The sequence below is a fragment of the Neofelis nebulosa genome, chromosome 12, assembly GCF_028018385.1.
Source record: "Neofelis nebulosa isolate mNeoNeb1 chromosome 12, mNeoNeb1.pri, whole genome shotgun sequence".
Lineage (NCBI taxonomy): Eukaryota > Metazoa > Chordata > Mammalia > Carnivora > Felidae > Neofelis > Neofelis nebulosa.
The window spans coordinates 8,660,480-8,683,143 of record NC_080793.1 but is presented as its reverse complement, the minus strand read 5'-3'; the positions used below and the strand labels follow the sequence as shown (position 1 = coordinate 8,683,143).

The 22,664-nt window shown below is 45.0% G+C and overlaps 1 protein-coding gene across 10 annotated transcripts; it reads left to right on the top strand.

Moving 5' to 3' along the window:
- Positions 1 to 2,429: 2,429 nt before the first annotated feature.
- On the top strand, positions 2,430 to 21,808 carry ZNF79 (zinc finger protein 79). 10 transcript variants are annotated; one of them, XM_058694056.1, is made up of 6 exons: positions 2,430 to 4,211; positions 5,222 to 6,032; positions 11,041 to 11,126; positions 14,931 to 15,057; positions 15,565 to 15,663; positions 20,486 to 21,808. In XM_058694056.1, exons 2-6 carry the CDS (start codon positions 6,017 to 6,019, stop codon positions 21,655 to 21,657), a joined length of 1,500 nt encoding a protein of 499 aa, XP_058550039.1. In that variant the 5' UTR covers positions 2,430 to 4,211; positions 5,222 to 6,016; the 3' UTR covers positions 21,658 to 21,808. The 10 variants fall into 10 exon arrangements, with proteins under 10 accessions (XP_058550039.1, XP_058550038.1, XP_058550041.1 ...); XM_058694055.1 differs by lacking the exon at positions 2,430 to 4,211 and having other exon boundaries at positions 4,734 to 6,032; XM_058694062.1 differs by lacking the exon at positions 2,430 to 4,211 and adding an exon at positions 15,274 to 15,312 and having other exon boundaries at positions 4,736 to 6,032; positions 11,041 to 15,057.
- The last annotated feature ends 856 nt before the right edge of the window (positions 21,809 to 22,664 follow it).

Genomic DNA, 22,664 nt, shown 5'->3' with positions numbered 1-22,664 from the left:
TCTACTGATTTACTTCTTCTTGTGGTCAGCTGGGCTTACTCTTGGCACTTGGACATCATTTCTGGCTCCTTCATCCTTGGGCTCAGTCCCCTGGATCATTAGTTATCAAATCTTATTAACAACAACAACAACACATCTCTCCTTCTGGTGACTTTAATGGACCCACAAGTCTTTTACAAATTACTTTTATTATCTATTATAAAAGTAATACATGTTTATTGTAGGAAAATTGGAAAACACAGATTTAGTATAATGATTTTCATAGCAGTTAACCATCTGCTAGGCATTGCCCTCAGCACTTTACAAATATTAACTCATTTCTTTGGATAAGTGATATAATAATTATGCATAACTGCACCTTTCCAGAGGTAACTTCTTTTAAGAATTTGGTTCTATCCTGGGGCACCTGGGTGGCAAAGACGGTTAAGCCTCCAATTCTCCATTTTGGCTCGGGTCATGATCTTGGAGTTTGTGAGTTCGACCCCCTCATCGGATTCTCTGCTGTCAGCACAGTAGAGCTGGTGACTCAGTCAGTTGAGTGTCTGACTCTTGGTTTCAGCTCAAGTCATGATCCCAGAGTCATGAAATCCCTGCTTGGGATTCTCTCTCTCTCCTCTCCCCTGCTTGTGCGTTCTCTCTCTCTCTCTCTCTCTCTCCTGTCTCAAATGGAAAAAAAATTAAAAAAAAAAAAAGAATTTGATACTATCCTGAAACTCTTCCTCCCTACATCTATCCTTTCTAGCATCACTACACACAGGTAGGACACCACACTTCCCATTCCATGATCTGCTTTACTCACCTCCCGGGTTGTACAGCCCCCACATGTGCCCACCTTGACATCTTCTATTAAGCCTTGTAACGAGACTGGGGAGTAGGAGAATGGAAATGCAGTGGGGTCCAGGGCTGAGCAGTGAGGAGTTTTCTGGAAGATTCTGCGATGGCTGCTCTGATTTCAGTAAAATGTGCTAAGTAATACACAGGAACTTTCAGCCTTAGCAAAATCCAAGTTCCTTGGGGACTTCCAGAAACAAGGTCACATCCACGCACAGTAACTGCATATATACATTCTCATTCTTCGTGCCTGCACAGCAGCCCACCGGGTTGAGAGCCACATTCTGTGGTTCGGCAGGGTATTCCACAAATGTCCATTTAGGCCAGTTGTTGAATAGAGCGGTTCAGGTCTAATACATCTTTCTGTCCATTTGTTCTATCATTTATTGAGCGAGAAGTGTGGAAATCTCCACCTGTAAATGTGGATTTCTTTCTCCTTGCAGTTCTCTTGGGTTTTGCTTCATGTGCCTTAGAGATCATCACTGGGTGCACGCACATCTGGGATTGCTACCTTCTGATTGTTTTGCCCTTTAGCATGAAATGACCTTCTTTATCCCCGGTAATATTCCTCGTTCTGAGGTCTACTCTGTCTGATATCAGTATGACCACTCCAGCCTTCTTTTGATTGGTGCTTTGACAATCATTTTCAATTATATCTTATTATATATTCCTTTTTTGTAGTATCCTACACTTTTCTTTGTGATGGAAATACCTTTGGGGGTTTCCCTGAGGATACGTTATTTTTACTTTTTGTTTTTCATGATTATTAACATTATTTTGAGAGAAAGAGAGTGCATGCATGCACAAGTTGGGGAGCGGCAGAGAAAGAGAGGGAGAGACAATCCCAGGCAGGCTCCCTGCCCAGCACAGAGCCCGACACAGGGCTTGATCCTCATGACCTGAGCTGAAATCAAGAGTCAGACAGTCAACTGAGCCATCCAGGTACCCCCATATTTTCACTCTTAAAAACAGACTTTATTAAGGCATTATTTAGATACCATAAAATTCAACAATTGTAGGTATAAAAATATGATGACTTAGGAGGAATGTATACAGCTGTGTACTCACCACCACAAATCAAGATATAAGACATTTTCGTCAGCTCAGAATGTTCCCTTGTGTCCCTCATGTCAGTCTCCTCCCTCTAGTTTTTCTTTTTCTAGAATTTTTAAAAAATGTTTATTTTGAGGGAGAGAGAGAGAGCATGTACGCATACATTTGGGGGAAGGGCAGTGAGAGAGGGAGAGAGAGAATCCCAAGCAGGCTTGCAGGGCACCAGCCCATGGACCATGAGACCATGACCTGAGCCGCAATCAAGAGTTGGACACTTAGGGGCGCCTGGGTGGCGCAGTGGGTTAAGCGTCCGACTTCAGCCAGGTCACGATCTCGTGGTCCGGTCCGTGAGTTCGAGCCCCGCGTCAGGCTCTAGGCTGATGGCTCGGAGCCTGGAGCCTGTTTCCGATTCTGTGTCTCCCTCTCTCTCTGCCCCTCCCCCGTTCATGCTCTGTCTCTCTCTGTCCCAAAAATAAAAATAAAAAACGTTGAAAAAAAAATTTTTTTTTAAAAAAAAAGAGTTGGACACTTAACCAACGGAGCCACCCAGGCGCCCCTCCTTTTCTAGACTTACAAAAATCCTGTTGTTTGTAGTATTTTGCACCTGGCTTCTCTAACTGAGCAGAACGCTTTTAAGATTCATCCATGCTGCATGCAACAGCAGTTCTCTTTTTATTGCTGAGTAGTGTCCCATCGTACATTTGGACTAGTTCCGATTCGGAGCTATCATGAAGAAAGCTTCTGTGAGCACCTGCACACAAGTCCCCGCATGGAGAAGAACTATCGGGTCATATGTAAGTTGGTTTCACGACTGTAAGAAGCTGCCGAACTGTTTTCCAAAGTGGTGGTACCATTTCTGCGTTCCCATCAGCAGCGTCCAAGAGTTCCGGCTGCTCCACATCCTCAACACTCGGTATTCACTATTACGAGTAAAACTATTTGTACGTTTTTAACTTTTTGAAAATTGTCTTCTATTCTCTGATTTCCTCCGGAAAGCCTTCTCTTTTATGCCGCTGTTTTATCTCAAGTATCTGGTGAGCTTTGGTTGTCCATATTGAGGAATGAAGTGCTAGGGGGTTTTAATTGCAGTGGCTGGTATGCGTCCTCCACCCTGCACCTGTTCTCAGTTCTCTTATGGCTTTTGATATTTTAAACATCTTCACTGTCATTTCAGTGGGAACTCGAGGAAGAAAAAGGGGAAATGCGTTAAGTTCGGTCCACCAGCTTGAAATGAAAGCCTTTTTTCTTTTAACGATGATGCAGTGTTTGCCATTGGAGTCACGGTGTGTGGCAAAGAGTGGGTGCTTAAGTATTTGTGAAATTCAACAAATTAGGAGGATTTGTTGTATAAATATGTCAGAACTTAAATCAACCTCATATTGCTCCACATTCAGATTGTTTCCAGTTTTCTGCTTATTGATAACTCTGCTATTACATATAGAGTTAGAGGGAGATGAGAAACAGAGTTGGCAGAGGAGAGAATGAGATAAAAAAAAGACGACAATGATAGAGATGAGGACGGAAAATGGAAATGGAGGTGACGTGGAAGAGATGCAAATGATGGTGATAATGGAAGTTAAACTGTGGGCAAGGAAAAGGGCATTGTGGCTTCAACTCCATCTTGGTCTCTTTCCTCCATAACCCAGGGTCCAGGAGCCAGTGCAGCATGGTGGGTAAGGGGCAGTGGGCTTAGTTCAAATTCTGGCTCAATTACTCACCGCCTGTGTGACCTGGACAAGCCATTTAACCTAAGCCTCAGCTTATTCATGTGTAAAATGGGCCTAAGGATGCCGTCTTCCTCATGGAGTGGGCGTGAAGATGAAAGGAGAGAAGTTTGTAAAGCACCTTGGACCAAGGATGGCACAGAATAAGTACTCAATGGATGTTAGCTGCTGCTGATGGTGAGGCTGTGCAGGCGTGGACGGGAGGCTGTGGTGAAGCAACGCTAGGAGCTGCATGCAAGGGGTGATGCTCAAGGGGTGCCTCAAAGGGACATGTGAAATCTTTACACTTTTTTTTTTTTTTATATTCTATTTCCTACCCTGATTCCTCAGCAACTCCTACCCATACCATCTCTGACTGCTTCCAGCATCCACTTACAGGTACCAACGACCGTGGACACACACGCTCTTCAGAGCTTCCCTTAAGACTTCCTTGGGGCCTTCTCATCAGAGCACAAGACGCTTCCGGGACCAGAGCCAGCGCCAGTCTTAAATCTGCCCCAGAAGCCCAGCCCAGCACCATCAGGCACAGGACCATGGAGGGCAGGAAGGGACATCCCTAAAGGACAGGTGTAGCAGCAGAAACTGTGCTTTACCCCTCCCGAGGTAGAAATCTGCACAACCCCCCACACCCACCCCATGACAAATCCCCCTGCCCCCGGAACAACTTCTAGGAGACTCCTCGCTTCTGCATTCTTGAGGCAAGGGATGCCCTGACGCCACCCAGTGGCCATAGACGGGATTGCATCAGTTGAAGAGTGAAGCACTCTGCTTCCCCCCAGTGGCCCTGGATGGGATCCCAAAACTAAGGCAGGAAGACCACTACCGCCCATTGGCCATTATGGGGTTAGCACCTGCTGGGCCTGGGGGCAATAGGCGGAACAGCACCACGTGGAAGGGGTCAGGGGCCAAGTGGAAGCTGGAAAAGACAAGGAAAGACATTCTCCCCTAGAACCTCCAGAAGAAACATAGCCCTGCCCACATCTTGATTTTAGCCCAGGGAGATCCATCTTAGATTTCCGGCCTCCACTGGTTGGGAGCCCAAACTTGCAGCACCCCAAGATGGACAAAAGCTTATCTCACAGATCTGTGGGTGTGGCTTGCCTAATTGAGTGAACCCCAGTAAGAGTCATAGAAGACCCACAAACTTAATTATTTTGCCAAAAAACGCTACCAGCTGTGGCTGAAAGGGGCAGACAGTACAAAATGAAAACAGGCCCGAGAACCCCCAAACTCATTTCTGCTTCCCAGGTAACACATTCCCATCTTGTTAACGTCAAAGTGCCTCAAAACTGAATGAACAGAAAATTGCCTGAGGAACCCCTCAGGCAAGAGGAGAAAATGTCATCAGTGCTCTGAGAAAGCTCACGGAAATATCCTCTGGCATAGCGCGAAAGCCTCCAAAGGATAGAATATTTAGGAATCTCCTCCCGCAATAGTGCTAATGGAACTCTAGTAACATTATTCAGGGATTCTGCCCCTGAAATTACTGAAGAAGTAATTTTTTTATACTCTTGATATGATGATAGATTTTTATACTCTTGAGAGTTCCAGGGCACCAACCTGTGGCTGCCCTGTTCACACCGAGGGGCCCTCCTTTCCTTTACTCTTCCCAGACTTTCGGTACTGCTCAAGAGGACCATAAAGGTGGCTGGGATTAGGCCCTGAGCTGAACGAAGGCCGCGCTACCAGAAGCCCCCAGGACTCAGTATTCCGAGAACGCCGAACCACGGAGAAAAAAAACGACCACAAACCAAGCGTCCAGCGCCTGCGCTAGAACCACCGCTCCCAGGATCCTTCGCGGCCAAGTCGCTTCCCATTTCAGGTCCCAGCCGTGGAATTCCGGTGAACCTGAAAGGAACGTGGACCAAGCATGATGGAAGAGAGATTCCGGGAGCAGGAACAGGCGGAGCCTCTCTGGGAAATATGGTTCACAAGGGTGTGCGGGTCACAAACCGGGCACCGAGAGCAAAAGATGTTTCGGTGAGGAGCTGGGCCCGGAGACTTCTGGGAAGTGGAGTCCGTTGGGGCGGGGAGGTCCGTACGCATGGCCGGAAGTGACGCTATTCGAACGCGTCCTCTTAGGCGCGCGAGCTGGGCCTGGCGCTTGGCAATCCCTGCGGCTAGGGTTTCTGAGTTCACACTGGTACCCGGTAGCGTTCTCGGGTAGCCGGCGGCGGCTTTTTCCACGCAGCATTCTGCTTGAGACCGAGTCGGTGGTTGCGCCACGGGCTCCCCATTCGCGAGGCCTGGCTGCCGCTGGGGAGACAGATCCGACTGGACAGGCCTGACCAGAGTTCCCAGGGCCAGACCCGGCGTCTGACAGCAGAAGCCGGAGGCAGAGCAGGCCTGCAGAGCGCGGCTGGGGCTCAGAGAACTGCTGGGAGGCGGTGGCGCGAGGTGGCATCCAGATGCTGGAGGAAGGAGGTAAGAAGGAGGGTGTGGAGGGAGCGGTTTGCAGGAGATCCGGCTTCTTGTTCCAACTTGCCCGCTAATACCGCTGTGTGACCGGAACCAGAACTCCGGTTATTCTTCCCACAAGTGGTTGGGGACGATCCTTTTTTGAGTAAAGAATCCTAGGGTCAAGAAAGTTGGAGGCCCTCAGGCCTGAATAAGCCCTGAGTATCCTACTTACCCCGATCTGCTTGATGCACCCTTGGCTTATGAAAGTCGAGATAAATGGGCCATGGGAAGGAAAATGGGACAATCCAGGATTTCCTATTGTTTCTGGTCTTCCAGCCGTTCTTCAAACAGCCAGAAATTCTCAGAACAGAAGCCTTTTGGCTCCACATGAGATTGAGGGCCGGTTCAACTCAGTGGGTCCGTGAAGTCGAGGAGCATACTGGAGATTTGGAATCAGAAGGCTAGCGTTCCTTTTTAAGCTCTGGGGCACTGGTTTGATCTTTTACCCTGCGTTTCTTCGTGGAGGGAAGCGTAAAATAACGTTAACTACCTCGTTTACTTCTAAAAAGCATCAAATAAAATAACGTTTTTAAAAGCATGTTGAACAATTTATACAACAGAACAAACGTGTGTGCAAACTTAACCACCGAGGCCTATGCCATCCTCTCTTAGATCAGGGGGTCCCTGTACTGGTCTGTAATTTCTCAAGTGCATATCTAGCATTTTGTGTTGTCTTCCCCCAGAGGCCTGGGAACAGCAAGTAGGATGGTTATCATCCTCCTGGTACTACGAAAGAGGACATTAAGGTACAATGGAGTTAGGTACAATTCAATAACATAAGGTCTGTACTAAGACCAATATTCAGACTTACGTACTTCTTTTTTAAAGTCTACAGTAAAGTGACTTTGAGTTCACCAGGTTGTGCGGCCATCACCACTGTTTAATTCCAGAACATTTTTATCACCCCTAAAAGAAGCCCATACCCATTAGCCATTGCTCCTTATTCCCTCTTCCCCCAGTCTCTATGGATTTTTACTTTCTGTTCCTCTGGATTTGCCTCTTCTGGACATTTCATAAAAATAGAGTCATACAGGGGCGCCTGGGTGGCTCAGTCTTAAGTGTCTGGCTCTTGGTTCCGGCTCAGGTTGGTGAGATGTGGCCCCACGTCAGGCTCTGCACTGACAGCGTGGACCCTCTATCTCTCTACCCCTCCCCTGCTCGCTGTCTCTCAAAATAAACTTCAAAAAGACAAAAAAATAAAATCATACAATATATATGTCTGGCTTCTTTCACTTAGAATAATGTTTCAAGGGTCATCTGTGTTGTGACATGAATGAATGTACTTCATTCCTTTTTATGGCTGAGTGATATCATTATATTGATATACCACATTTTGTTCCTCAGTATCGGCTATTATGAATAATGTTGCCGTGACAACATGTGCACAAGTTTTTGTGTGAATGTGTGCATCTAGGAGAGGAACTGCTGGGTCATACAGGAACTCCGTTTAACTTTCCGAGGAACTGTCAGACTGTTTTCCACAGTGGCTGCACCATTGCACAGTCCCAGTAGCAATGTATGGAAGTTCTAGTTTCTCCACATCCTCATCAACACTTGTTTTCCATCTTTTTTATTGTAGCCATCTTAGTGGGTGTGAAATATCTCATGATTATTTGATACGCATTTCTTAAATGACTAGCGATGTTGAGTATCTTTTCATGTACTTATTGGCCATTTGTATATCTCACTTAAAGCAATATCTAGTCATATCCTTTGCCCACTTTTTAATTGGGCTATTTGTCTTTTCATTGTTGAGGTGGAAGAATTCTTTAAATATTCTGGATACTAGACCCTTAGAAGATAGACGTTTTGCAGATATTTTCTGCCGTTCTGTGGTTATCTTTTTTATCTTTCTTGATAGTGCCTTTTGAAGCACAGATTTTTAATTTCAGTGAAATTCGGTTTATTTTTTCTTCTGTTGCTTGTGCTTTTGGTGTCTTATCTATGAAACCATTGCCTAACCAGAGGTACTAAAGATTTATCTAAAAAAAAAATTTTTTAACATTTATTATTGAGAGACAGAGCATGAGCAGGGGAGGGGCAGAGAGGAGGGAGACGCAGAATCTGAAGCAGGCTCAAGGCTCTGAGCTGTCAGCACAGTACTAAAGATTTATAGTTAAGTTTTCTTCTAGGAGTTTTCACTTTTTACACTTATGTCTTTGATCATTTTGAGTTAATTTTTGTATGTGGTGTGAGTTACAAGTTTGTATGTCGATATCCAATTGTTTCAGCACCATTTTTTTTTTTTTTTTTTTTTTTTTTTTTTTTTTCCAACGTTTTTTATTTATTTTTGGGACAGAGAGAGAGAGAGCATGAACGGGGAAGGGGCAGAGAGAGAGGGAGACACACAGAATTGGAAACAGGCTCCAGGCTCCGAGCCATCAGCCCAGAGCCCGACGCGGGGCTCGAACTCACGGACCGCGAGATCGTGACCTGGCTGAAGTCGGACGCTTAACCGACTGCGCCACCCAGGCGCCCCACCATTTTTTTTTTTAAGTTTGTTTATTTTTCAGAGAGACTGAGACCGTGTGAGGAGGAGAGTAGCAGAGAGTGAGGGAGAGAAAGAAAGAATCCCAAGCAGGCTCCACACTGTCAGCACAGAGCCCGATGCAGGGCTTGAACTTACAAAACCATGAGATCATGACCTGAGCCGAAACCAAGAGTCGGACCTTAACTGACTGAGCCACCGAAGCACCTCCCCAGCACCATCTTTTTGAAGATTAATCTTTCCCCATTTCATTTCTTGGCACTCTTTTTGAAAATCAGTTGTCCACAAATACATGGATCTATTTCTGGATTCTCAGTCTTCTCCACTGATCTATATTTCTTTTCTTTTTTTTTTTAACATTTACTTATTTTTGGGAGATAGAAACAGAGCATGAGCGCGGAAGGGGCAGAGAAAGAGGGAGACACAGAATCCGAAGCAGGCTCCAGGCTCTGAGCTGTCCGCACAGAGCCCGACGCAGGACCCGAACTCGCGGACCACGAGACCATGACCCGAGCTGAAGTCCGATGCCCAACCGACTGAGCCACCCAAGGCACCGCCTCCATTAATCTATATTTCTATCCTCATACTAGAACCACACTATTTAGTTACTTTTGCTTTATAGAAGGTTTTGATAGTGTGAATGTGAGTTCTCCAATTTTGTTTTTTCTAGATTGTTTGGCTCTTCTGGGTCATTTGCATTTCTAGACGAATTTTAGGGTCAGCTTAATCAATTTCCATTAAAAAGTCCCCTGGGATTTTGCATAATTCTGTAGATGAATTGGGTGAGTATTGCCATCCCAACACTGTTGTCTTCCACTCCATGAATCCATGGGATATCTTTCCATTTATTTCGATCTTCTGTAATTTCAACAGTGTTTGGTAGCTTTTAGTGTGCATGTTTTGCATTTCCATTGTTAAATTTATTCCTAAGTGCTTTATTCTTTTAATGCTCTTGCAAAGGGAATTGTTTTTTTTTAATTTCACTTTTGGATTATACATTACTAGTGTACAGAAATACAGTTGGAGAAATGTCTGTTTAAATTCTTTGCCCATTTTTAATATGGTTGTCTTTTTATTGTATATCCATCTTGGATCTTGCAATCTTGCCGACCTGGTTTAGCTGTCATAGGTGTTTTGTTTTGTTTTGGTTTTGGGGGTTCCTTAGGATTTTCTTTTTTTTTTTTTTTTTTTTTCTAAATAGCAGGGCTACTTTATTTTTTATTTATTTATTTTTTAGTTAGGCTGCACACCCAATGTGGAGCTTGAACTCACAACCTTGAGATCTAGAGTCACATGCTCTATTGACTGAAAACAGCTAGGCACCCTTCCTTAGCATTTTCTGTATACAAAATCGTGTCAACAAATACTGATAATTACTTCTTCCTTTCCAACCTGGATGCCTTTCTCCCCCCGCCACAACCCTTCCTAATTTCCCTGGCTAGAACCTCCAGTATAATACTGAATAGAAGTGGTGAGAGCAGATATCTTCGTCTTGATCTGAGAGGAATGTTTCAGTCTTTTACCATTAAGTATGATGCAAATCTGGGTTTTCTGTGGTTGCCTTTTATCAAATTGAAGTCCTTCTCTGCTCTTCCCGGTTTATTCAATGTGTGTTATCAGGAAAGGGTGTCAGATTTTGTGTAATGGCCTTTTTTGGTGTTTATTGTGATGATCCATGTGGGTCTTTCACTTTTTATTAACGTGGCATATTATGTTGATGGATTTTCGCATGTTGCACCAATCTTGCATTTCTGGGATGACTCCCACTTGGTCATTACCTCTTTTGATTTGGTAGATGTCTGAAATCTGCAGAGCACTTTCTCCCAGCAAACTGAGCAGTAGGTGATATTTGTAAACTGTGTGCTTACGTGCTAAGCATTGTGCCATCTGCTTTGTCTGCGCTTTTCTTTCATCTTCACAGCATCTTCACAAAGGATCATCATCCAAGGGGCACCTGGGTGGCTCAGTCGGTTAAGCGTCCGACTTCGGCTCAGGTCATGAGCTCGCTGTTCCCGAGTTCGAGCCCTGCGTCAGGCTGTGTGCAGACAGCTCAGAGCCTGGAGCCTGTTTCAGATTCTCTGTCTCCCTCTCTCTCTCTGCCCCTCTCCCACTCACACTCTATCTCTCTCTCAAAAATAAACATTAAAAACATAAAATAAAAACAACGAACAAAGGATCGTCACCCCCATTTACAGATGAGAAAAATGAGACGTAGAAAGGTTATGTGAGTGGCAAGCTGCTGGTAAGTGGTGCACCTGCGCTACTTGAGTCTCTTACTCCCTGCATCTGAGTGAATTGATGGGGTTTCTGAAGTAGGAAGGGCAATGGAAAATTTACATTCCCCTGCAGGTCTGCACATTCAGTCCGAGTGCCCCCGGCCCTGCAGTGTCCTTTGAGCCCCCTTCTTCAGAGTGAGAATGTGAGACTCTCTAGCTTGGTGAGCTGTAACTTTTAAACCTTACTGGTTTCTTTCCCTTCCTGCAGAGCCGCCTTCTCCAGACCCTGTCCTTCCCCATGAGGAAACCACAGGAGAGGAAGGAATGGCAGCTGGTCTCACAGTTGGGACCCACGTGAGTTTGAAATTTGCTCTTAGAGGCAGCCTCTTTTTCCTTTTTAAAATATTAAGAGGTTTGGCGTACCTGGGTGGCTCAGTCGGTTAAGCGTCCGACTTCGGCTCAGGTCATGATCTCGTGGTTTGTGGGTTCGAGCCCCACGTCGGGCTCTGTGCTGACAGCTTGGAGCCTGGAGCCTGCTTCGGATTCTGTGTCTCATTCTCTCTGCCCCTCCCCTACTTGTGCCCTCTCTCTCTGTCTCTCAAAAATAAGTACATGTAAATAAAAAAATAATAATAAAAAATATTAAGAGGTTTTTGTTTATTAATTACAAAAGGAATTCATGTTTATTGTAGAAAACCTGAAAAACACAGAAAACACACTCAAAAACTCACCCTTATTCCCACAGAGAATTAAAACACTTAACATTTTCATTTGTGTCCTTTCAGGCATATTCTTCCTTTCCTTTTCTTTTTTTAAGATTTTAGTTTTAAAGTTTTGTGTTTGTGTGTATGTGTTTTGTTTTTTTGTTTTGTTTTGTTTGTTTCTTTTTTTGAAACAGTAAGATTGGGCAGGGGAGAGGCAGAGAGAGAAGGAGAGAGAGAATCCAAATCTCACGAACTGTGAGATCCTGACCTAGGTCAAGATCAAAGTTGGTTGCTTAACCAACTGAGCACCCAGATGCCCCAAGATTTTATTTTTAAGTAAGCTCTATACCCACCATGGGGCTCGAACTCACAACACCGAGATCAAAAGTCGCTTGTTCTACCAGCTAAGCCAGCTAGACGCCCCCATAAGTCTCCCTTTTCTACTTTCCCAAAATGGGTTTGTAACTTTCTTTTTATTTCCAGTTCACAGAATTAGATCAATATTTCTCTCATTTCATTAAGAGCATTCTACAGAATCATTCCTAGTGTATTCCATTGCATAGTTCTTCCAGGGTAGGAACTGCCTTCTCTTTTTACTTGACTAGACTAGGTAATGGTCTGTTTCTTTTCCTTAGAAAGTCTGCTCTTGGATTTTCTTATCAGTTCTCTTAATAACAGATTTTTCTTTCTTGGTTTTTTGCTTTCGCTTTTGTCAGATTTATTTTAAAAATCGATCTTTTAACCTCTTACGTCAAATTTCTAATTTGTTTTCTTCCTTTCTTGTTTATAGTGAAAACGCTTGGCTGTGGGTCCTATTTTCTTAGATATTCTCGAATTGTCACTTTGGTTTCTCTGTCTGCCTATTCAGCTGGTCTCTGCTCTATGGAGACAGAGTGTGTGTCTTTTGTCAACCCAGAACACCCAGGTATAGAGTAATTGCAGAATGGAGGGTTTAATGGCTCTATTAGCTCAACCTTATTAAATTGCTCCGTTCTTCCATCGCTCTGTTTTGTTGTTTATTTTGTATTAACCCTGCTAATGACTGAGTTCTTTTAACATCTCATAGCTGTAGTATTTTGAATTTGTTTTTGTACTTCCTACAGTTTTTTTCTTTATGAATTTCTTATTGTTATTTCTAGTTCATGAGAGTTACATCTTTATGGTGGATTTTATTCTCTTGACCATTATAAAATGACCCAAATGTTTTAAATATTTCATAGTTTTAAAAAAATGACCCTCTTTGTCCTGTGTGTGTACTGCATTTCTCAGTATGAAGGATGGGGTTGGGAGAACAGATAAAATTAGAGGTCAAAAGATGTATTATACTTTGGAAAATGATGCTGGCCTCAAATAAGGCAGTGACAGGGCCACAGAGAGAAATGTGCAAGCTCTAGTGATCGTGGGGGGGAAATGAAGATGCAGTGATTTGTTGCAGGAAAGGGGATGATGACACAGGTTTCTGGCGTGGCCAACGAGGTAGATAGAAGTGCATTACTTGTGCTGAAAACAGACACGAGGACTTCCTCACCTCCGTGCCTTTGCTCATTGTGCCTCACCACCTTCTCTTTCTCCATCTGATGAACTCCCTCCTTCAAGGCCCTCTCAGCAATCACCTCCTCTCTGTGGTTTTCCTGTGCTCTCCACCCAGGATTCCTTCTCTGTTATCCTGGCACCTGGTCTGTCCGTGTGTCTAACATGCTACTACAGGTAGTCACACACACATCTGGCTTTCCTTTTGTACTGTGTGATGTCCAAGTTCATAGGGATGTTTATCACGCATTCTGAAGAATTGACCTTTCACAGTTCTTTCTGATTTCTCATAGCATAAATGTATACATTCTATTTTTGTTTTATCTACATTTGCTCTTTCAGTTCCCAAGCACCTGTTAGTTTCTGCCCAGTTAATTCTTTTATATAGATACAGATGGAGGTTCAAAAATGGCTTGAGAGCAAAGGAAGGAGCCTGGGTTGGTGTGTTTATGGTGGTTTTGAAGGTCTAAATACCCAATTCCGGCAACATCCTCCAAATGAATGAACTGCTCATTGGCTGTCCTACCCGGCCTGTGAAATATTGTTTCTCCAGTATTCCCAATACATTTCCAACAGATTAAGGTCATTCTGTGACCGTGATGAATCAAGACAGAAACAAGGCCACTCCGTAGTCACCTCCGAACTGAGACAAGAAAAAAGAAGAATATCGTCCAAACAACAAAACTGACCAAACACCCCCTATCCTAGCTAATATGAGTAACCACTGCTACTTTCCCAGTTGTAGTTTTGGCCTCGCTGCATTCTTCCTTTCTTCTAGGTGTGTTCCTGGTGGTCTTTGGCTGGATGGTGTTGACAAGTTTTTAAGAGGGTCCACCGAGATGGACCCATATGGTAACTGCAATATGGAATGCATTTTGTTCTAACAAGCAAAGTCTTTTCTTTTGTTCATTGGAAGACCTGTAAACGAGACTACAAGTCATGAAATATCACTATTTACAAATAGAACTGCACAAAAGAGAAACTAGACAAAAAGAAAGAGAAAAGGTTGTTGATCTCATAACTCCTAAGGCAAGACAGCTTGGTAAAAGGGTAGAGGGATGGATATATATGTATCTGCATCTGGGTAGGTGTATGTATATACAGTACACAACAGATCGATGATGTCAGGTGGTGGATGCTCACGGTAGAAATCTTTCAACGTTGCTGTATGTTCGAAAAGAAATTTAAGAAGAAAAGAAAAATGCTGCAAAGGAAAACCTCACAAAGCTATGTGTCTTTCTCGTTCTTGGCTTTTTCCAAGGAAATGAGGCTTGAGCCAGCTTTCCCGCGACAGGCGCGTTTAGGCGCGTTTCCGTTTCAAGTCAAAAGAGAGAGGGCTGGCGCTGAAACCAGGAAATGGCGCATGTGTGTGGGCGGGACATGCAAATTAAAGTGTCTGTTTCTCTCACGAGCTATAGGAGCAAACAATAAAAAGCTTGAAAGCCTTCCCTCCCTCCCCCAAAAATAGATACAGATGTATATGCACTCTATGTATAAAGTCTGTCAGAGTTGTAGACATGCAAAGAGACTGTATTTGATTTATTTTTGTGTGTCAGTATCCTGTATAGTGTGAGGCACGTAGGAAGTGATCAATCAGTGTTTTTCTTAAACTACTCAGAGCTGCCTCGTATCCTAAGGCCACTGGGCAAGCCTGAATGTGCTTGTTTGGGGCGCCTGGGTGGCTCAGTCAGTTGAGCGTCCTACTTTGGCTCAGGTCATGATCTTGCGGTTTATGAGTTTGAGGCCCGCGTCCGGCTCTGTGCTGACAGCTCAGAGCCTGGAGCCTGTTTCAGATTCTGTGTCTCTCTGCCCCTCCCCTGCTCACAGATTCTGTGTCTCCCTCTCTCTTCCCTGTCTCCTGCTCAAGCTCTCTCTGTCTCTTAAAAAATAAATAAACGTTAAAGGAATGTGCTTGTTGTTTCAGGGATCCATGCCCTTCAGCAGTGTGACTGTAGCTTTTACCCAGGATGGGTGGAGGCACTTGATCCCTGCTCCTAAGGACAGGTTCAAGGAGGGGATACCAGAAAACACCAGGAACTTGGTCCTGCTGGGTAAGGAAACCATTTGAAATTTAGAATCTACCCAGTTCTGAAAATCTGGGGCACTTTCAGTATTGAGTGGCACTTTCCAATTTGCTGACACATAGGACGGCTAGTGTTCATTCCTCCTGGTTCCCTCGTGTAAGATCTCTGCATTCCAGGTTGGGAAATAGGCTGTTTCATTTTGTTTCCCCTGAGACCACACCTCCCTGTTTTCTTATTTCCCAGGAGGGGCGGGGTGACCTCAGGCCAGTTCCTCCACATTCAGTAAGTTCTTGTCTTTTTTTAATAACTTGCTTTGGGGACTTCACTTCACTCCTTGACTTGACCCCTCCTTGGCACTGTGTCTGTCTTAATTACTGCTGCATCCCCCAGTGCCTGGCACCAAGTAAGTGCTCAATAAATACCTACTGAGTGAGTGAAATAAGCGACCTGACTAGTGTGTTTCCACTCCCTTTTGTTCTGGTGGCTATTTATACTTAATCTACATCTCTAAAGCCCATTTTCCCCCTTGAAAAGGACTTCCAGTGTCCCAGCCTGGCATGAACTCTCAGTTGGAACAAAGGGAAGAAGGCCCGTGGATGCTGGAGGGAGGAGGCCTGAGGAGCACCTGCGCCGGTGAGTGAGCACACACCAAAGTCCATGTGTCTGGGGCGCAAAAGCCCTTTTGAAGTCCACATTAGTGCCTTTGATTTGATTATTTTAATCACCCCATGAGGTAGATATTATCCCCATTATACAGATGAAGAAATTAAAGCTGCTAGAGACAAATTATCAGAGCCTCACAGCTAGAAAGTGGTGTGGCTGGGGTTTGAAGCGAGGCCCGTCTGATCGCAAAGCCCACTATTCCACACCTCCTCCTCACGAAGTTCCTCTGGGCTGGGAGATGTTTGTGACCACAGGTGGTGCTGCTGCTGGCCTCTAGGGGAATGAAGTCATTGCTGGCCTAGCATGTTCTCTGCCCACCTCACTAAGGCTCTTTACCCAAACCTTCCACCTGTGATACTTACTGCTTATCTTCTCTCTGGCCCTTAATTGGATGCCTCCCTCTCCCTGCTTCCCTCCCCACCTTCTCCCTGTCTACATGACCGTGCTATAATTTCCTAGATACTGAGAACCTCAGGAAAAACAAAAGGGAAGCCATATCTTCCTTGTTTATCTTTTACTTCTCATCCAAAGCTACTCACTCCACCCCTACCTTCATGCTTCAGCCCTCACTGTTACCCCAGGCACCACTCAAACTTGCTGAGATCTTTCATTTACAGGGAGCCTCAGCGGTCCTGTCCCTTCCCTCACTCAAGTCCCTCTGCTGCCCAGCATCATACCTGTTAGGCGGAGCCTTTTATCCTGGGCTGTACGCCCTGTGTAGAACTTCAGAAATTGAACGTGTTCGTAGTTAGGGCAGGCAATAGCTGCATTTTTCTGGAAGAAGGTTTCATCACAGCCTCAGGGAGTTTCAAGATTCTAGAAAGGTCAAATCACCATGTTATTAGAAATAGAACTTAAGGGGCGCCTAGATGGCTCAGTTGGCTAAGTGTCTGACCTCAGCTCAGGTCATGATCTCACGGTCCATGGGTTCAAGCCCCACGTTGGGCTCTGTGCGGACAGCTCAGAGCCTGGAGCCTGCTTCTGATTCTGTGTCTCCTCTCTGCCCCTCCCCCACTCGCTCTCGCGTTCCCTCTCTCTCAAAAATAAATAAACATTAAAAAAAAAAGAAAGGAATAGAACTTAGGAAACGGTGTTAGCACCAAGGGTCCATGCTCTGAGGTATCACAGTACTAGTGTAGAAGCAGGAAAGACAAGCAGGTCCTGGCTTGCTACTTAATAATTACATGGATTCAGAGTAAACTACTAATTATGTGGTCGCTTGTTTGTCTATCTAAAAGATGTGGATAACAAAATCTTATTTCACAAACTGATATATGTGAAGAAAGAAGTTCACAACTATGGAGTGCTGTATTAGCTGTATGATCGTGAAACAGTTTGAGAAAAGCTGAAATCTGGCTATTAGAGTGACTAATACCCTGCTTCCGTAGTGTGGCACCTCTGCTCTGAGAGTCGCAGAGCATCCTGGGCATTGCTCTCCTCCATGGGCTGGTTTTAGAGCCCTCGTGATCCCATCCTACCCCTCCCACGGGGGCAGACCCGGGTCTTTAAAGTATCTTTTGCCTCACTGCTTGCTCTTGGGACTTCTGTTGTGGATGTTGACATTTCCCCAGGCACAACCGGTCAGTTTGCCTCATTCTCATTGAATTTGTTATTTATTCAGTCAACAAATATGCATTAAACATTTGGTAAATGCCTGGAATGGTTTTAGCTACTGAAAGTACAACAGAGAACGAAGATACAGTCTCTGCACACATCCTAGTGAGACATGAGTAAACCAAGTGACTGATCTAATATCGGGTGGTGATGAGCCCTGTGAAGGAGACAAAAGCAGGATAAGGGAATAGCGACTGGGGTACGGTGAGAATGGGAATACAGATGGAAGGGGGGATAGGGTGCTATTGTAGGTTAGATGACTAGGAAAGACCACTTTGAGGGGGTGACATTAGAGCAGAGGTCTGAAGGAAGAGAATGAGCCAGCCATTTGAGTGTCTGGGGGAGGAACATCCTGGGATATAGCATGTATTGAAGCTCTGAGTTGGGGCCGAGCTTGACTTATATTAGGGTCAGAAGACCCTGGGACTCAATAAACAGGGGGAGAGTGGTAGGCGGGGGACAGCTAGGGCTTTGGAGGCTATGGTATGGCATTCAGATTTTATTGACATAAGCCATTAAGGGTTTTGAGCAGGGAGGGGACAGTACTTGATTTGTGTTTGTGTTGTACATGGAGAAGACTTCCAGGGTTCAGGAGCAGGAGCAGGGAGATCAGTTAGGAGTCTATTGTAGACATTCCAGAGTGAGAGGATGGCGGCTGGTAGGAAGGATTCAGGACATATGTGGGTGTTAAAGCCAATAGGACTTGCTAGTAAATTGGATGTGAGGGGTAGGAGCATTAAGGATGACCCTGGCCTGAGCAGAGCGGGTGAACAGGAAGACCAACAAAGACACTGACTTGAAAGGGAAAATCAGTTGTTCTGTTTTGGGGCACATTGTTCGGACAGCCTTAGTCTCATACAGGAGCCAGCACCCTGCAGAGAGGTGGACTGAGGTAGGACAAGCCATGAACATCACGTGGTCTTCTGCACTGTTCCTGTCTCCCACCACTGCTTTTCTTGGCACTTTTCCTCCTCTCCACCTTTTCTCAGATAGATGGTCGGGTTTTAAGAGCTGTCAGAGCCACATATGATCAAATACTGGTTTACATGGAGACGCCCTCAACCCGAAATGGGGGCTGCTGTGCTCTTGGTAGATTGGGCTTGTTAATACGCTCGTGCACCCTGGAGGGAAACCATTTAAGGAGTTTACAAAGAAGACATCTTTGTAAACTCACTCATACAACATTTAACTGTCCCTCATGTGTTTTAACTCAATCCTCATGGTAATTCTGCAAGAGCTACATTTACAACTAGTGAACCCTAGAAATTAAAAGATTAAATAGTCTGCCCATAGTCACACAGCTAGTGAGAGGCAGAGCTGGGAATTAAACCCCAGCAGTCTGGGTCAGAAGTCTCTATAGAAATTCAAATAGGGGTTCCTGGGGCTCATTCAGCTGAGTGTCTGGCTCTTGATTTTGGCTCTGGTCATGATCTTGTGGTTTCATGGGTTTGAGCCCCACTTCAGGCTCTGTGCTGACGACAGCACAGAGCCTGATTGGGATTCCCTCTCTCAAATTAAAAAATAAAACAAAAAAATTCAAATAAATGTCACCCAGAACTCACCTTGCTATTCTCTCTTCTGAGAAATAAGGTAGAAACCCAAAGAATCTTCAGGAGAATTGACCCTTGTGAAAAGAAGTTCTGTAGCCCCCCCTAAAAGTCCACCCTCTTAGGTACAAGCCCTGTGTAGGAGACAGGTGTGTGGGACCCTGTGCTTCAGTTCCCAAATAAACATTACTCACATTTTAAAGTTTTCTCCTAAAATGAAGGAGATCCCAAAAAAGGTTAAGAATCCTTAACTCTTTTAAAAAATATCTACTTTCTCAGGGTGCCTGGGTGGTTCGGTTGGTTAAGCGTCCAACTCTTGGTTTTGGCTTGGATCATGATCTCATGGCTTCATGGGTTTGGGCCCCACGTTGGGCTCTGTGCTGGCAGGGCAGAGCCTGATTGGGATTCTCTCTCTCCCTCCCTAGCTACCCTTCCCCCGCACTCATGCTCTCTCTCTCTCTCTCAAAATAAATTTAAAAAAATTTTTTAGTATCTACTTTCTGATTATAAAAGCAATACTATTTATTCTACTTAAAAGAACTCTTTTCAGGGCATCTGAGGGGCTCAGTCAGTTGAGCATTCCACTCTTGATTTTGGGTCAGGTCATGATCCCAGGGTCATGGGATTGAGCCCTGTATCAAGCTCTGCCCTGAGCATGGAGCCTGCTTAAGATTCTCTTTCCCTCTGCTCCCCTCTCCCACTAGCACACTTACTCTCTTTCTAAAAACACAAATAAAAGAACTATTTTCTCGTAAAAATGTTAATTTGAGATTTGGAAAAGGATAAAAAAAAAAGTTCCTCCCATCTTCTTCCTATAACAAAAGGCAGTGATATGTTTTCCTGAAGTTGAATAACCATGTATAATTTACATGGTCTTTTTTTTTTTCCATTTAACAGTATTTTTATCACTGCATATTCTCTGAAAGGTTTTTGTGACTTTTATTAGCATGTTTTTGAAATCTTGCTGATTTGATAGGTGAAAAAAATTCATCATGCTGGCATTGATCAGCTTTTTTTTTAATTCTTTTCAAGTTTATTTTGGGAGAGAGCCAGCGAGCACAAGTGGGGGAGGAACACAGAGAGAGGGGGAGAGAGAATCCTAAGCAGGCTCTGCACCATCAACACAGAGCCTGATGCAGGGCTCAGACCCATAAACCGTGAGATCATGACCTGAGCCAAAATCAAGTCGGATGCTTAACTGACTGAGCCACCCAGGCACCCCCAATCATCAGCTTTTTAAGGTGAGTTTTTTTAAGTTTGGTAAGCAGATTGCCCAAAACCACATCAAGGATTGAGACTTTCAAGAAGACACACGAAGACTGCCCAGTATTTGGCCAAAGCAGAGGAAAGGGTCAGAGATACGGGAGCCTTGCATCTGAGGGAGGTTACACTTCTATATATCCCTTTGCACTTTAGGAAAAGGAATAAAGCATGCTCACATAGCTGAAGAGCCATCTTGGTCAATGTTTACAGTTTAGAACAGAAATGTGAGACGTGTTTTGGTTTAAAGCCGGGGGAGCATCAGACCGGTCTGCCGAAGAGCTCGGGCAAACTCCATCAGCCTTTTGTATTTCAGTAGTACCTTTTCTTCCACCAAAGGGGGAAAAATTGCTTTTCTAAATATTTTTCAGACTGGAAGATTATGTCTGAATCGCCACCCGAGCAAGACATTTCTGAAAATTCATTCCAAGACGCAAGTATAGAGATGCCCCCTGGGGAGTCAGACCCCAGGAACAGTGAACCGGGGAAGGGCTTCAACCTGAGACCAGTCCTTTCTCCACAACAGAGAGTTCCTACAGAAGTGAGACCCCGCAAATGGGAAGCACATACAAAGAGCCTCAGGAAAAATTCAGATACCACGAAGCCTCACAGAGCGAAACCATATACGTGCAGTGAATGCGGCAAAGCCTTCAGTTACTGCTCCTCCCTGTCTCAGCATCAGAAGAGTCACACTGGGGAGAAACCATATGAGTGCAACGAATGTGGGAAGGCTTTCGGCCAGAGTTCATCTCTCATTCAGCACCAGAGGATTCACACCGGAGAGAAGCCTTACAAATGCAACGAATGTGGAAGAGCCTTCAGCCAGAACGCCAACCTCACCAAACACCAGCGAACTCACACGGGAGAGAAGCCCTACAGATGCAGCGCGTGCGACAAGGCCTTCAGCGACTGCTCCGCCCTCGTCCAGCATCAGCGAATCCACACAGGAGAAAAGCCCTACGAGTGCAGCGACTGCGGGAAGGCCTTCCGCCACAGCGCGAATCTCACAAACCACCAGAGGACGCACACAGGGGAGAAGCCGTACGAGTGCAGGGAGTGTGGGAAGGCCTTCAGTTACTGCGCCGCCTTCATTCAGCACCAGCGAATCCACACGGGGGAGAAACCCTACAAGTGTGGCGCGTGCGGGAAGGCCTTCAGCCAGAGCGCAAACCTCACAAACCACCAGAGGACTCACACGGGAGAGAAGCCCTACAAGTGCAGCGAGTGTGGGAAGGCCTTCAGCCAAAGTACAAACCTCATAATCCACCAAAAGACCCACACTGGGGAGAAGCCCTATAAATGTAACGAGTGTGGGAAGTTTTTCAGTGAGAGTTCAGCCCTCATTCGACATCACATCATTCACACAGGAGAAAAACCCTATGAGTGCAATGAATGTGGGAAGGCGTTTAACCAGAGCTCCTCCCTAAGTCAGCATCAGAGAATCCACACTGGTGTGAAACCCTATGAATGCGCCGAGTGTGGGAAGGCCTTCAGGTGTAGTTCAGCTTTCATTAGACATCAGAGACTCCATGCTGGGGAATAACCAGAAACAACCAAAAAGTGGGTAAGGACCTGACAGGCATTGCAGGTAGTTTGAAAACCTCTGGAGACATCGGGCTTTTTATAGTCTGTAGCTCAGAGCCACATGCAAAAAAAAGCACCTTTAATAAATAGTCCCTACTTTACATGTTGTATGTGGAAGGTGTTGAGAGCTCTTCTTTTCAGGAAGCATAAACTACCCAATTCAAATTAGAGATTGACCTTTATTCAGTGAACCAGAGTGCTTGTATAGAGAGCACTGCAGAAACCTTGGTTCATAAGAAGTGACCAGTGAGTGAAGGACTTGTCTTCTTAAAGGCCAGGTATTTGGGGAGGATGTTATCTCTGTGTGAATAAGGGCTGTTAAAAAGAACCAACACTGAACGGGAATGAACAGTTTCTCCATAATGGGGCCAAAGTGAGGAAAAAGACTGTAAGCCACTACTATATGCTACAGTCTTACCAGGAGTAAGTTAGATATATCCATGCTCAAGATAGGAAAATCTATGCAGACAGGCCCAATGCACCTAGTTCTAGTGTTGGCTACTGCTAGGAAGAAAACTGCCCAGAGGGAAAAATGGAGGCTGAAGGTATCAGGATGAAGCTAGTCAAATCCCCCAGCAAGGTACATCCCTTTCTATGGAGACACAAGAGAACCTGAAGCTCACCATCTTCCCCTGGCTCTTAGGCTAGTGGGTCCTACACTTCCTCCCTTTCTAGAGAACAGTATCCTTTAGGTCAAGATTTTCCTTGTGGGCCTACTTTCTTCCTTGAAATGTCCTGTGGGGCTTGTCTTTGACATATCCTCACACCCGATCAGCATGACCTCATCTCTGCATTTATAAACCCCTGAGGTTTGACACTACGCATTTGACTTCAGAATCAGCCTCAACAGTCATCACCCAGGGCCTCTAGCTTGTTTCTTGGCAACTTGGCACAGGTCCTCAGTGCTCAGGTAATCCTTTCACTAAAGACAGCTCTCCAACCTGCTTGTACCTGGGGCGATTAAAA

Excerpts from the sequence above, each read along its gene's own strand:
- ZNF79 (XM_058694056.1), top strand. Across the intron at positions 11,127-14,930 it reads GTCTCACAGTTGGGACCCAC|GGATCCATGCCCTTCAGCAG; the intron begins GTGAGTTTGAAA and ends TTGTTGTTTCAG. Across the intron at positions 15,664-20,485 it reads CCTGAGGAGCACCTGCGCCG|ACTGGAAGATTATGTCTGAA; the intron begins GTGAGTGAGCAC and ends AATATTTTTCAG.